Source organism: Ptychodera flava, chromosome 15 (assembly GCF_041260155.1).
Source record: "Ptychodera flava strain L36383 chromosome 15, AS_Pfla_20210202, whole genome shotgun sequence".
Taxonomy (NCBI): domain Eukaryota; kingdom Metazoa; phylum Hemichordata; class Enteropneusta; family Ptychoderidae; genus Ptychodera; species Ptychodera flava.
The window spans coordinates 17586671-17602034 of NC_091942.1; the positions used below are offsets into that span (position 1 = coordinate 17586671).

General features: G+C 39.6%; 1 protein-coding gene across 1 annotated transcript; it reads left to right on the top strand.

The window, feature by feature from the left end:
* Positions 1–4374: 4374 nt before the first annotated feature.
* LOC139151375 (stimulator of interferon genes protein 2-like) lies at positions 4375–12621 on the top strand. The gene is made up of 6 exons (XM_070724137.1): positions 4375–4508; positions 7896–8572; positions 9325–9433; positions 9826–10064; positions 11219–11405; positions 11816–12621. The coding sequence occupies exons 2-6, from the start codon at positions 8003–8005 to the stop codon at positions 11914–11916; spliced, it is 1206 nt and encodes a 401-aa protein (XP_070580238.1). The 5' UTR covers positions 4375–4508; positions 7896–8002; the 3' UTR covers positions 11917–12621.
* Positions 12622–15364: the final 2743 nt, after the last annotated feature.

The following is a 15364-nucleotide window of genomic DNA, read 5'->3' on the forward strand; positions in this document are numbered from 1 at the left end:
ATGACGTTAACTGAACACTAGGTATTCACTGAATATGTACATCTGAGACCCAAACCTAATTGTGACAAACTGTCAATCCGTTACAACACACAATTCTTTTTCTTCTGACAAGTTGTAAAACTGTACTGAAAATTTCACCACAGTCCACAATTCACTGAATGGCAGTTTGTTAATACTCTTGCATTTTGCACCATTTAAACAGCAAAACACATTCGTAAATCCCCACCACTTTCACGAAATTAAATTACTCAACACTGAGGGCGCCATTCTAAGTGTTGGAGAGGACACTGTATCACTTTTCATGTTACCACAGGGGAGGAAATCAGTCCCCTGGGTGGGGGAGGGAGGGTTTTTTGTGCAACGGTTTCTGATTTTATTACAGTGGCGGCGACTGGAAATGGGACACCTAACTTGAAAATTACCAGCTGTATTGCTGGCCATATAGTGAATTCACTAGGTAATTAGCTAGCTACTTTGTCAACTTGCCAGCGATATCGTTTTTCATTTCAGTCAGCTGCAGACACTTTGGGCAAGCAGGGGTATGTTGCCATAAAGCTTATCTTTGTTTTTTACTTTCTTCAATTACCAAGACAAAATATGATACATGTTTATTTCTTTTCAAAATGATCGCGCATATCACAAAACGAAAGTGGACATACCTGAAATTTTCACAAGTACACGTCATCCTTTGCAATCTTCTCTTCTGTTACTAATATCATGTAAAGTCCTGTAGAACAGCTTTTACCTGTTTATCTCGGTTTTCTGTTGGCAGACCAGGCTTTGAGTGTTGGCTCCTAACAGAGTAGGCATATAATGAGAGCGTAAGATGTTGCTGTAAGAAATGACAGTGCTAGAAATTTACGGCGAGAAAAACAGTCTTATTGGGAATTTTCTCAAATGCTTGGTTTCAAAAGTTTGCAGAATTTGCTTTGCTCTTCCTTTCTTCTTTCCTATATTTTCATTAAAAACGTATTTTTAATGATTGCAAAACCATTACATCATAAACAGTTTCTGTATACAAGCTCGTGGATTCCAAAGTGTTGAAAAATATTAGAAACTGAGAAAATGGTTGAGAATTTTAAAAAATCCTCGATAAACTCCAGAATATATATACTTTTCCACCTTGCCCACGTGTGGTGTATACAGTATTCCTGAATGGTCTCCTTTGAACTCCTGCCATGTCTTGGGAAAACTGGCGGCAAACCATCTTCGTCCGTTTCCTCCGGTGGTGTTCCTGTTCCTGTACGTCGATGTCCAATTCCATGTAGCAGGCTAGGTCTGTTGGATGATGACAAACAGCTGGGGGAGAATTCCACTGTTTTCCAGGGTTTCCTACCATTTGATTGACTTCCACGGGGTGTCTTCTAACTCTGGGAATGTAAATGCATTATATAATCACGCTTAGGCTAAGTGAAAAACTTACTATTTCGGATACGTAACTTTAATATTTCAGAGACAAAATTCAGAACTCAGCAGTATTCAAATATGATCACAACACTTGTTTTGTTTTATAGTAATTACAACAAACACCAACAAAGGCACCATCATTGACAAAGAATTATGAGTTGTCAAAAGATGACGATGGTATGAGCAAATTTTGAATTGAAGATCCTTGTCATATATGAACGGTTTTCTCCAGAGTGCATGATTGTGTGAGTCCTCACCAATTTATCAAAGTCTCCCTTAAACATAATTGCACATCGTGCCCCCCACAGGGACTCTGGCTCCTTGCTTGTTTGTTTATGCGTGTTTTTTATTTGTTACGTATGATTATTTCCATATACAATAAAGCGCCAATAAGAGTTGTATATGTACTGTTCACATTTGCCAATAAAGAACGGTGTTTGTTTGTTTTATTTGTTTGTTTACAAATATAGTCAGTAAATGATACTTTAAAAAGTTTCTAATACAACGCCACATATGAAATAAAGAATACCCCGCCTGTGCCATGAAGAGTAAGCACTCATGTGTGTCAAACACTCTCATAAAGTCACTGTGGTTCCCTTCTTCAATGGGATTTTGATATATTGACATAATACACAGAGTATTGATATTGGCATTGCGTACACCACGTCATTGTTATTTATTCCCACTATCTGCCAATTAAGCCACAGGATGACAACCTAAGGGTTGGGCCATTGATATCCTGGGGAGAGGGGCTGGAAGATTTTCGCAAATAAAATGATTCTCCGCAAAATGTCAATAAAAAATCTGCCAAAGAAGGCTAGGCTTGACAAAAAAGGTGGAAGAGTGGGGAAAACTAATGTACAACGGATCAGGTAAAAATAAAATGCCACATCATCAGTCTTCATGACCCCCCTCCCAGAATATCACATGGTCCACCCCTAAGCTTCCTATCTGCAGAAATATGTGATATAAAAAGCTGAAGACTATGCAACTAAAGTTTGCCTCCAGATTGCAAAACTCTGTTCGGCTTAGACTTCCAAAATATCAAACATTTAATATTGCACAGAAAAGAGCAAGAAATTGGAGACTGTCTTTAACTAGAAATTCGATCCACGCTGTTACAGTAATAACACCAGTATCTTGAAAAACCTAAATTGCATTATTGAAATTTGCATATTTTATTATATCCCCCCCAATCAGAACCGAATCCCTCAAAATTTTCAAGCACAGCTCCCCCCCCCCCCCCCCCCCCCCCCCCGCTTGCCAGAGAACCGTAAGAAAACACTGACATAACTATACATCAAGTACCTGGTTTAACTAGTCATCAAATTCCGATACCCCGATTCCAACTCCTTCTCTGATTGTATGCTAATTAGACAATCTACAACTCCTTTACTGATACTGATTGGATATTCTCAAATTCTGTCCCTGATTCTGACTGGATCATCTCTAACTCATTTTCCGATTCTCTGGGACAATCTACAACTCCTTCCTTGATTGGATATTCTCAATTCCGTCTCTGATTCTGATTAGATAATCTCAAACTCCCGTTTTGATTCTACTTGTGTAATCTCAAACTCCTTCCCTGATCATACTGATTGGATATTCTCAAAGTCCGCCCTTGATTCTGACAGGATAATCTCGAAAACCCTTTCTCTAATTCTAATGGGACAATCTACAACTCCTTTCCTGATACTGATTGGATATTCTCAAATTTCATGCTCATCCCATTCCCGCTCCAAGTCACATTGACAAAGTTGTAAGTACTCAGGCTGCTGCTTGGGGGAATGCAGTAGATTTTCGATCGGATTCAAACTCACAATGTACGGCACCCAGTCACCTAGCGAAGAAATCACAGTCAAAACCGCTCGGCCAAATCACCACCCTTTATACAAAAGTATTAGGCCTAACCATAGGCGGCCCATACATATTGATAAGCTTATTATTGAGTTTTTCTCAGTTTTCTCTGTCACTGTCAGCCCCTCTCCTTTTCTTCATGCTCTGACTGATCGTAGTAAATGACTATATAGCCTAACCTATAGCCTCTTGACTCTTTATTCATTTTACACTCCATTACAAGGACGTATATCTCTCATACACACATGCTGTAATTAATTAGTCAACACGACTAATTATGCTAATCCGTGGACTTATCAGAGGTTGGTCAACATCGGAAAGATAGTGATGTTAATGAAAAAGGGGTTTTAGTAACCATTCCTATCTTTCGCGATGTTGACCAACCCGTAAAATCCCTGATAAGTCCACGGATTAGCATAATTAGTTGTGTTGACTAATTAATTACAGCATGTGTGTATGAGAGATATACGCCCTTGTAATGGAGTGTAAAATAAATAAAGAGTCACAGAGGCTAGGTTAGGTTATATAAACCATTTATTTTATTTATTCCGATCATTCAGAGCATGAAGAAAGAAGAGAAAATGATAGAGAAAACAGTGTGGAAAACTCAGAACTTATTGGGTCGCCTGTGGCCTATCAGAAATATATTTCACAAGAGTAGGCCCTATTGGCTTGTACGATCTCATCACAGTCACTTGTGATCGGTCTATTCCGCTCGGCGTCTATGGCCCCATAGACGTGTGTACATATGCCTGAGAAAAGGACCCTCTTTCTCAGACATATGTACCACGTCTATGGGGGCATAGACCGCGGCCGAGCGGAATAGACCGATCACAAGTGACTGTGATCTCTTGTTCACGACTCACGATTTGAAATTGTACGTTTTGAAAAGTAGGCTACATAATACTTTGCTGCGTATAAAGAGCCTTTTAATCACTGTTCGGTCATATTTTTGCTTCATGAAATGTAGCTGAGGAATAGAGAATTCTCAGAAACCTATGTCATGTAACTGATGTAAATCCCCGGGATGTAAATAGAGCCAAAAAGCTAGCGGAGGTTACAAGACGTTGTGACGTCATTCTGTCGGACGGCTGCGCGCGCAGACTGGGGAATCCCCACAACAGTAAACACGACAGTATGCTGCAGAAGATCGTCACACGATACGCAGACAACTAATGTTATGCACATGATTACTGTCCCTTCATGACTATATACGGAGATTGTTTAATGTTTCCAGTGTAAAGGTAGTGTGAGAATGTTTCATACGTTTTGTATAATCACACATTGTGTCGTTGTGAGACTGTAAGTTTCGATTACTGGTACACTATACGCGTCCGATCTGGAAACCGCGCCATAAGCGTTGACTCTGACGTAAATACACCCCGGAAATACACATGCAACTTCGAGCGGGACAGCAATGCAAAGATCACCGAAACATGGTACCGCTCGTTCCCACCAAAGACACAAAAGTCTAACTGAGATATCTAGTACAGTGGACCATTTCAAGTGGAAAAACAAACACTTTTCCCGATATACGTCTCTTGGCTGGGTTTCAGCCGAGCGATTAAACGCGAGAGGTGGCGTCGACATCGACAACACCTAAAGCCTAGGCCCACAGACCTAGAAACGACACAAATACACTCGTACATCGCAAACTACTCGAATGGAAGTACAAAGGGCCCCATGCTATTCGTAACAACCGTAATTACGTGTGAATGAAAACAGTCACGTCGCCGGCCGCAGCCTCTTTCGGGTCGTGAGCTTTTCCGACCGCAAGACCCCCGACTCCAATCCCTACCTTCTGGCTGCGCCACTTGCAAATTCGATTTGCCATATTTTGCCAATGTTGAATCTCATATTAGACTGTTACACTGCGCGCCCTCCACAAGAGTAAACCTGACCACTACCTTACATTTCTTGCGATAGGCCTTAGGGACTGGTCAGTTTCTTCGGCCTGGGGGGGGGCGGTGGATTATTTTTTGCCGACGTCAAAAAGTGGCTGACCCCCCCTATTCCAAATTTTGAAAACAGGGTGACCCCCCTATTCCAAATTTCGAAAACAGGGTGACCCCCCCCCTGGGCGCGACAAAGGTAAAACAAAAGATGGACATAAATTATATATATATATATATATAATATATATATATATATATATATATATATATATATTATATATATATATATATTATATTTTACATTTTACATATATTTATATTTTAAATAGTCATTCTATGTTTTAGTGAAATTGTTGACATGTCAGTTTTAAGATAGGAATTTCAAAGTGTCAATCTTAAAGTTTAAATACAGTACATTTTGAATGAGCTGTATTTTGAATGAGCTGTGAATGTATTTCACACTTTCTCTGCTTAACCAGATGTCCTGAACTGTTGTACAGAAATGGATGTCAATCATTAATATCAAAGAGGAAAAAGCAGTGAATCAAAAACTTTGATGGGTGTTAAGACTTGTCAACCATCCAATTAATCTACTGAGGAGCCATAGAGAGCTTTTTAGCCAAATCTGATGTGTACAGTGTCTGAGAGGACCTTTTCTTGTGTAACATTGAAACCATAAAAGCACAGCTAATAATGACAAAAACTGCCTTTTTTAACTGTTATTTTGTTCATAAAAAAGCATCTTTCTACAGAAAACCTATGAAACAAAGGAAATAATTGCATCAATGAGAAGGAAAGATATCTTGTCATTTTTCTATCTCTAAAATAAGTCACTGTATCAAATATATATTGTGAAATATTTGTGCATGTTGCTTTCTCATACTGAATTCTCACAGAGAGAACAGAAAAGTATCAGGAATTTGTCATCCTTTTCATATGAAATGCAGATTTCATAATGGTACACTTTCACTTAGCAAACATCAAGATATCTCTGAAAGTATGGCGCCCGAAGGGCGCGCCAAAAAATATGAAACATCCTGATATCTCTGATATATATGCCTTGTATAGTAAAGTCATGCACCTGAAGGGCATGCTGAAAGATGTATGATATATTAAAGTAATGAGCTTGAAGAGCACGCTGAAAAATATTGAACATACAGATATCTCTGATGTATGTATGCTTGATATGTTAAAGTTGGGCGTGCTGAAAAATATGACTGATTATTAAAGTTACGCGCCCGAAGGGCGCGCCGAAAAATACAACTGAATGATGAATTTTGTGGCTGACACTAGCATTTTAGGCAATGATGAGCCTGTGTCAAAATTCAAAAACACACTGACCCCCCCTATTGGCATTTCAAAAACATCGTGACCCCCCTATCACCAAAGTCAAAAACAGGGTGACCCCCCCCCATGAATCCACCGGCCCCCCCCCCCAGGCTGAAGAAACTGACCAGTCCCTTAGATCCGTAAAACTTGTGTTCACTTGGGCTACCTCTTTGGCTATGAACGCGCGCGATTTGTACGCGCCCATGTCATGATAGGCTACACTGACCATACAATACATTAAACCATGGTCCCTCCATTTTAATCACTTCAATTACACATACCGGTTACGGAAAAGTGGCTCAGATCCAACCGTGAAAGTTGCCAGTGTGCATTCATAAACTTGACTTCGGATTTAATCTTAATAGTCGGTGGAATAGTATCATTCTTGTAATAGAAATGTTGTAAGAGACGTTATTTCCATTGAGTCACTGTCTTGGAGGTCGACCGGTCGATTACGAAATCGCTTAGGCCTACAGTACAGAAGAATTTAAGAGAACAGACCGTCCGAATTATACAGTCAATTTCCGAATAACACCTTTTTAATTAACAATCTTCATCGTGAGGTTTAACTGACCAATCACGTTATAAATTGCTACGCATAAAATACGTGCTTCCCTCATAACTGCAAAACCGCTGGAATAACATGAAATGTAGACTGTGGCGCCACCACTGTCTGTGCATAGACCGTCGAGAGTCCATCGTGCCCACATGATAAATACCGACGTAAGTAGCCACTATGTCAAGTGCCGTACAACATATCCCTCCCCCAATTAAGATCTGAGGCTCACGGGTGAGTGCCTCAGAGCCCAGCGAAACGTTTTAGGTACATTGACTGCGCCGGCAAAGGCCACTGACACCATGAAGGCACAAGTGGCCGTCGACAGTCAATCTATATATTTTTAACCACGTAAGTGAAACATCTTTAGTTCGTCAACAACCAAGGAGAAATCTGAAATATTATAAACGAAAACCTTATGATCGTTTTTATGCAGTAACGAACTGTTTTCCATGCTAAATTTACTAAAGGATGGTGACACAATGATATTTTCACCTGTGGAGGTATGAACTCGAAAACGAAAGTGTTAGATGACGTAGCGATGAGGTCATCACCTGAGTATGTGGGCGCTATACAACTACTTCAGTGTTTTTCCCCCTCCTGTAGAATAATACCTATCGTATATTTCTGCCATGAATTAGATGTAGCTTCATCATTATTTTCATAACCTAAGTCAACAACAGCTGTTTCATTTTAATGCAGATACTACATTAAACGTTATTTTGTCTAAGACAGTGCCCTGTTCACCTGTGGATAAGACTTTGGTCTATTTTTACTTTCACATTTTGATATCATGTTCTCGGCTTTCCTATCGGTTACGAAGGTCTTTTGTTCTTTTTCAAAATTGCCAGTGATGTAATTTCTCCGAATTTATACGAAGAGATCGAGTTTATAAAAACAGTTCCACGTCCAGACGTCGTTCAGTTGCCAGTCCAATCGGCGGCAGTGTACTGTAGCCATGGTCAGCGAGGAGAACAACGGCTTCGGACCGATACCTCGGAGACGCAGCACCGCTCTGGTGAAGGGGGCGTCCATCCTCTTCGCGGTGTTGTTCCTAGCGACAGTGATACTCCGTGAATTTTACGGCACTCCAGACAGCCTGGAAGAATGCTTTGAGAAAAAGATGAAGTCGCTGCTTTTTGAAAACGAAACAGTTCTGATAGAACGCGTGTCTACCCTCACCAACGTCAAGCGGCTGTCGAGTCTGGTCAGATTTCTGTTCATTTGTTCAGTGGCAGTGATAACGTTGATTCTGAGCGAAGCTATTCGACGACTGTGTTTAGTGATAGAGGAACTACGCCACCGGCATGAACGATACGATGGCAAGCTAACGAAAGTTATCACGGCGACTTTCGGAGTTCGACACTACCATTCTCTCCTAGTGATGGTGATTTTAGCCGTCGTCTGCGTCGTCCTTTTAGGGGTGTTTGCTAACCCGTTGCTGTCGCAGTATCTCAGTCGCTACGGAGATCTCATCTTGGCAAATATGGCAGTGGCTTGTCTCGTCAATGTCTTCTTCAGCCTCAAGGTTTGTAAGGATTTTATCAAATGGTTTCTGTCCGTCGTTGCATTGATAGCCGGACAGGCATGTGCATTTTCAGCCATGTTTTTAAACGGTTTCTTTTGAGTAGTTCTATTGACAGAGGGATAGTCACATGCAAACCAAGAAGCAGATTCTGGCATTAATAAAAAGAACTTTGAGCGCCAAAGTCAATTTTTGTCACTTTCAGAAAATATACCCAAGTCAATTTTTTTTCAGATTTTTGCCAAAATTTTGATAAAAAACTGTAGCCAATGAAATGTGATATCCATTTGGTCCAAAATTATAAAAAAATTACAGAAAAACTCATAAAAATTGGTAAAATGTTGCACTAAAAATTTTGGTGGGAAAAATAACAGCACTCATAGGGTTAATACGTCTATAAGAGCAAATGAAAACAGTGACACCCCAGAAGAGACACACTACCATCATCAAAGTTGTACCACGTATTACTACTCTTCGCGAGTGCTGGTCATGCATACTCACATTTCTTAGTAAGCGAAAGTAATCTCGACTCGACACGGCCGTCGTTTCGGGCTACAGATCACTGTATCCCCCTTGCCATCAATGCATGAAACATGTCAAATTCCACAAACGACCACCAAAAGCAGATAAGGAGTACCGACATACGCATGCTCAGTACTCGTATAGAAATGCCGCAATTATAGTGAACCTTTCGAGAAGAACTGCCTGTACTTGACTTTGCTGTTTGATTCTTGTCGTCTTTCCCCGTTCATCAGACTCCCTCGCATGTAGAAATCAGCGAGTTCAGCGAAAAAGATCACCTGAACGTGGCCCATGGTTTGGCGTGGTCCTTCTACTTTGGATACCTGAAAATTATACTTCCAGGTAAGAACGACACAGTTCGATAAAAGTAAAGATAACGAAATGCATACAATAAAACAATTGCGAAAACACAAAAAGTGCAAATAACAAAGTGAAGTAAGATCCGAAAAAATCTAAACATAGTCAGTTTACAAATGTCTTGCATTGTGTATCATTTCGTATTATTCAGCTAAGTAGTGCATTTGGTCATTATGCTTTACAATGTTGCCAAATTCAACATCGATGGTACCCGTTAAAAAGTAGGGTTTGCCAGTTTCTATTTTACGATAATTCATAATTTTAACTGTCAGTTTTCAACAGCCCATTTTATCATTGTTAAAAAGTAAGTAACAATATGGGTATCGATCAATATTAATCAATATTGATCATTGTATTGATTTATCCGGTTTTTATAGAATTAGAGAATACCATTGCCAAGTCAAAATGGAACGACCAGATGAGAGCGGGTGGTCTCCTTGCCAAGCTGTTTATCGTCATTCCCGAGGCTTGCGTCATTCCCGACAACCTGGGAGAGGATTATCCTCATGTCAAATTTGAGGAGAAGCTCCCGCCTTTGGAAGTAGACCGTGCTGGAGTAAAGAAACGACAGTACATCAACTCCGTGTACCAAGTCACTGACCCCCATACCGGATACGTAAGTTTTGCTACCTAAGAAAAAGAATGGCATAAAGGATTGATATTAGAGCATGCTGTATCATATATTTTTTCAATATTTGTCCGTTATGTTCAGTTTCCTCTCTTCTTTCACGATCTGAAACACGTGAATTTACTGATACCGCTAAGCATATAATTCAGTTTGCAAGTCTGTTGCTTGTACATTTTATTAAAAACAAAAGGATGTGATGTTTCTTCACCCAAGAACATATTGTATGTATGTGATATGATGTAAATATTATTATAGCCCAAAAAAGATAACAACGATATTATGTCTGTGAACAGATGAAACAGCGTCATGGCGTCTTCTATTTCGTTGTGTATGGTATCACTAAAAATAATGAAGCCTATAATTATGTTTAAAGGGGTATATATTTTTTCTTGAATGTTTGCACGTAAAACTTGCCTTAAAATACAGTAACTGAAGAATAATTGGCCCTCACTAAACAATGTCACATATCATCATCATGCTAGGGGACCGGAAAAAATTGTTTCCGTTTCAAAATTGGGCCAACCAGTCTTCTTCAGGAGCAGCAGATAGTGAGTATACTGTGGTACTGGAAGAAACTGGTAGATATACGCTGACATGTCGCTTGCAGCGCCCTCTAACGTATGTCGCAACCTCCTGCACGGACACTTAAATTTATTGAGGTTTGCCTCGGGGACATATTCGGACTCACATACTTTTTCAATTCTTTTCTGATATATCATTTGTTGGGGTTCATTTTAAAGCTCTTGATGTCAGAAAACTTTACCGTCTTAGCTTTTGGACAATGGAAAATTTTAATTTTCTCCATAGAATTAACTCAGGGATGGCGACGATTTTGAATTTCAAATATCGGTAAATCTTGGACAATTTACTAAAAATTTGCGCAGTGACCCCCGATTGTTATTCTTAATTTTGAAGAGAGTGATTGAAAGAGTCATTGAGGAACGTTTTAGCAGAAGTTTAGGCCAAAGTCTTTCAATTTCGAGGCGCATACTAACTGAAGTCTACACGGGCTGTTTGAAATCATTTCATACTTTTGCCGTGATAGTCAAAACTTACATTTCTCAGTGTCACACTAAAACTACGGAAATATTATGGACAACATTGGCGTGTAATTAACCTAGTTCTACATTTTATCACGACAGGCTCATTACTGTATTTTGGAATATGCCACACCGGTCGATTCGTTGTACAAGATGTCGGGTCACCCCGAGGCTGGCTTGAGTGCCCAAGATAGACACCAACAGGTTCAGATATTCATGCGAACACTGCAGCAAATCTTGGACAGAACTCCGGAATGCAGTAAACGATGCGTGCTAGTCCCTATATCTGGTACGTGGTATATACATTCGAACCCTCCCTTGAAATCTTTTCATAAGAATTTTTTCACTCACAGTATGGACCTAATTATGTTGCTAACAAACCTGTTAGAACAGATTGCACTAGTCAGAATAAGTATTCGACATCGTAGATATCAATTTTTATTCTTATTCTGTGACGTAAATATCAATTTCCCACCACGTTTATCTCCCTTTTCATTTTCGGACAATTTATTGAATTTCGTCCTGCATTTAAGAAATATTGAATTGTGTATGTGGTTGTAAACTATGTATGGTTCAGCCAAGATAGACTCACGGCTCGTACAGTGCCTTAACTTTTATCGCACCTACTTACAGTACGGCGCCCGAATAGTATTATTTGCATTCTGACACTGACGGAAATTTGTCTGTTTTCGTCTCCAGGCAAGGACTATGAACGCTTTCCTCTTGCACACGTCATACTGAAGGCTATAAAACAAGTCAAGGGAGAAGAGTACATCATTGAAGATAGCGAAGACGAATGAGGCATTGTGGGTAGAGGATGTGAACCGTCCCCGATGTGCATGCACTGGAATTATGATATTGGACTATTATGGATACTCTTATAATTCTATTATGTGAAAGACACACTGTCTCATTTTGATAAGTAGTTGCAGTCATCCTTAAATTAATCTCATATTTTACAGGTGCATGCTTTAAGAAGAGTACGTTTTTCTGTGTTTATATGCAATGGTTTCGCAATGTGAATTCAATTGTTAGCCAAGTCAAAGTTTTGAGGCATTTTATCGGAATTTATATTGACTGTTGACTTTAGAATTTCAGAGAAAGATTCCTTTGCTTTATTGCTCGATGTGATTCTTTCAGGAAGCAATGACTTGAATGGAGGTTTGTAGTTAGTACTGGGATACTTGTTGGTCGCTCCTGTAGTAGTTAGAATTTGAACTGTGTTTTGAGTGATCCTCTACGTGTTATGCAGTCTTTTACATCCGTGTATGGTAGTGTTTATTCCTGGTCCAAAAGAGACTTTATATGGAGTACTTGTTATTTTTATACTCCAGTCTTGTCACTTTCATAGGATTAATGAGAGATTGAAGGTAAATTTAGTGTATTTGAGTGATTTATTTAACAGTGCATCAAATAATATGCTTACTGACGTCATCTCATGTCTCATTTCTTTCTGTATTTTTTCAATAAAGTGTGGATACAGATTGAACTGTTTTATAACTTTATATGATGACAATTCGCCTCGGTCTCTTCTCTATTTGTCTACATGTGGATTCATCTTTCGATTTTTAAGATCTTACATTTCTTCGCTGTTCTACAACTAGAATTGTGGCAGTTGGCGTTGAAGTGTAAGATAAAATTGACTTTGAAAATCGTAAATTCATTGTTTTCCATTTGAGTGGCGGCCATTTTAATTTTTATTCGTTAATTTTAAGGCAATATGCTTCAAGTTCCAAATCATTGCCCAACTACCCTGATTTCTTATATTTGTCAGTAGAAGACAAGTTATCTCTAAAATTTCCTTGAACAAAGTATGAACAAATGTTTACAACTTTCAGTTCCGAGGTGTTTAGTGTGTTAAGGTTGTATGCACCTCGATGTTTTGCTCAAACTTTCCTCCATGAAACTTTCAACCATACTCTTACCAAATTAAGAATGAACATCATTGGTGGGTCACCGAAGACAGTTTTGTACTGGAGAAACAATTTACTTAACATTTACCGATGTTTGAAATTCAGAATGGCCGCCATCCTCGTGTTAACTCTATCGGGAAAACAAAATTTTCCATTTTTGAACAAGAGGGTCAAAATTCTTCTTACTCCAAGAATTTCAACTTAGGCTACACAAGCAGTAGACCGGAAAAGTACTGTAAAACTTTGTAGTCCCAATATTTGTCCCCGAGGTGCATTCTACCTTTAACCCTTTCACCCCTTTTCCCTCTCTAGAGGTCCAACTTTACCATAGAAAACAATGGAATTGGTTCAAACCATGGTGGTGAAAGGGTAAAACAACAGCAGATGCGATGGCATTGGCTTCGTCGGAAAAGAAGCCTTGCCGACCTATATTCCATGGAACATTTTATTCCAAAACCATGGAAACATCGCTGTGTACAATCGCAGTTGTGTCGACTTTTATGAAACATGAGTATTACATGAACGATACAATAGAACTCTATGTTAAAAAGACCTCTATAACAAACCAAACACCTCTCCAAACTGAACAACTTTCTCAGTCCCTGAAAGGGTCTGTTTAGACAGGTTTTACTGTACTGAAATAAACTCAATATTATTGTTAATGTTAGAACGAACCACAGTCCCTCTATAGAGGGACCCTGAACGAACGTAGCAAGCTTACCCAAACTGAGACACCTGTAGCACTAAGTTAGCTCTGACGTCACGATGTGTTATCATTACTGTCCTACAGAAAGTACCTGAATATTTCCGGAAACATGGAAAGTCAATGCCTGCCAAGTTTACAGCTAGGGATCGAGAATTGAAGTTCGGGGAATGGAATGGTCGAAATTGAATACGTCGCGTATAATAGCCACGTAACCGTCTTCCAACATTAAGCAATGCAAGAAAAAGCATAAACATGCAGTTTAAACTCTTTATGCCGGCTTGATGACCGCTGCCAAGATCGCCATAGAGTTCTAGGACATTTCTACGATATGTACAAATGAGGAAATTAACAACAGGGAAAAACATGTTCATTAATGCGCGCTATTTATTTGTAAATAAACTGGGTATAATCGATAACATTGTCAGTGTTAGTGCATCGGTCTGATGTTCCTGGCACAGCCTGAGTTTGACAGCCTGAACAAAATTACCCGCAATGTCAGGCCTTCATCGAAGAGTCTGATCTTGCCGATGAAGTGGATATTCGGGTCATCAAAAAGGGATCACATTCTCCATGTCCTTGGTATATGGAAATCAACGACGCCAAGCAGTCATATTGAGTTAGGCCAAGTAAGTAAATTCTTTGTTTTGCGTCCGCGCGCGTCTAGGTTTTTTGTGGAGAGTTTTCGGAAAAAAAACACTAACTTTCCTTTCAAAATTTCACCGTTGGTGGCGCTATTTTGTCGCAAAACAAGTCGCGGCTTTTAACTTTGCGACGAAACACTCCTTTACGGCAGTCAGATTTCTCTAATGGACCATGCGTTGACGTAAAACAGTACTCTCTACACATTTACCCCTGCCGATACTCTCAGCCTCACGCCGGGCCTCACGTTCCCGCTGTCTGTTGTGGCTTTGCCTGTTGTAGCTTTGTCGTCACGATAAAAAAAATGGATGAAAGCAGGGAAAAAATCGAAGTTAAAAACAGGAAACCTTTGCACGGCAACTTGAAGGCATGGTCATTGCGAGCAATCGGGACTTGAACAGAGAGAGATTCAGTCGATTGGACTTGGGTACCACGACTCAGAGAGTATGGCAGACGGAAAAATCGGAAACTGTTGAGGCCTATCCTAGTTAATTGGTCTTTTAGGTTTGCCAAAAATTTGATTAATTCGTCCATTTTAACTTGAAACAAAAAATAAACCAGTGATCAGTCCTGTAAACGAAAGGCCTTTACATACTTTTTTGTTCAGTTTGGGTATGGGAAAGTGTATTAGAATCCCTCTGTGAAAGTTCAAACTTGTAGTAGGCGGTCGTAGCTGCTCTTGAAGGAGGTCACACTTTCTGCATTAATGACATCGGCTGGTAATTTATTCCAGGTGTCCACAACTCTTGCTGAAAAAAGTACTTTCTTGTGTTAAGTCGAACGGTTAGTTTATGAAGTTTGGGACAGTGTCCTCAAGTTCTCGAGTCGGCTGCTAACTCAAGTGAAAGGTTACAGTGGTCATGGCCTTTGATAACTAATTCTAGAGTTGAATCATGTCGCCACGATTCTTCTTTGTTCAAGTGTTATTAAACCAAGCTGTTTGGGTCTATTTTGATAATTGTATAGTGTTGGAGTTTAGGTATTATTTGC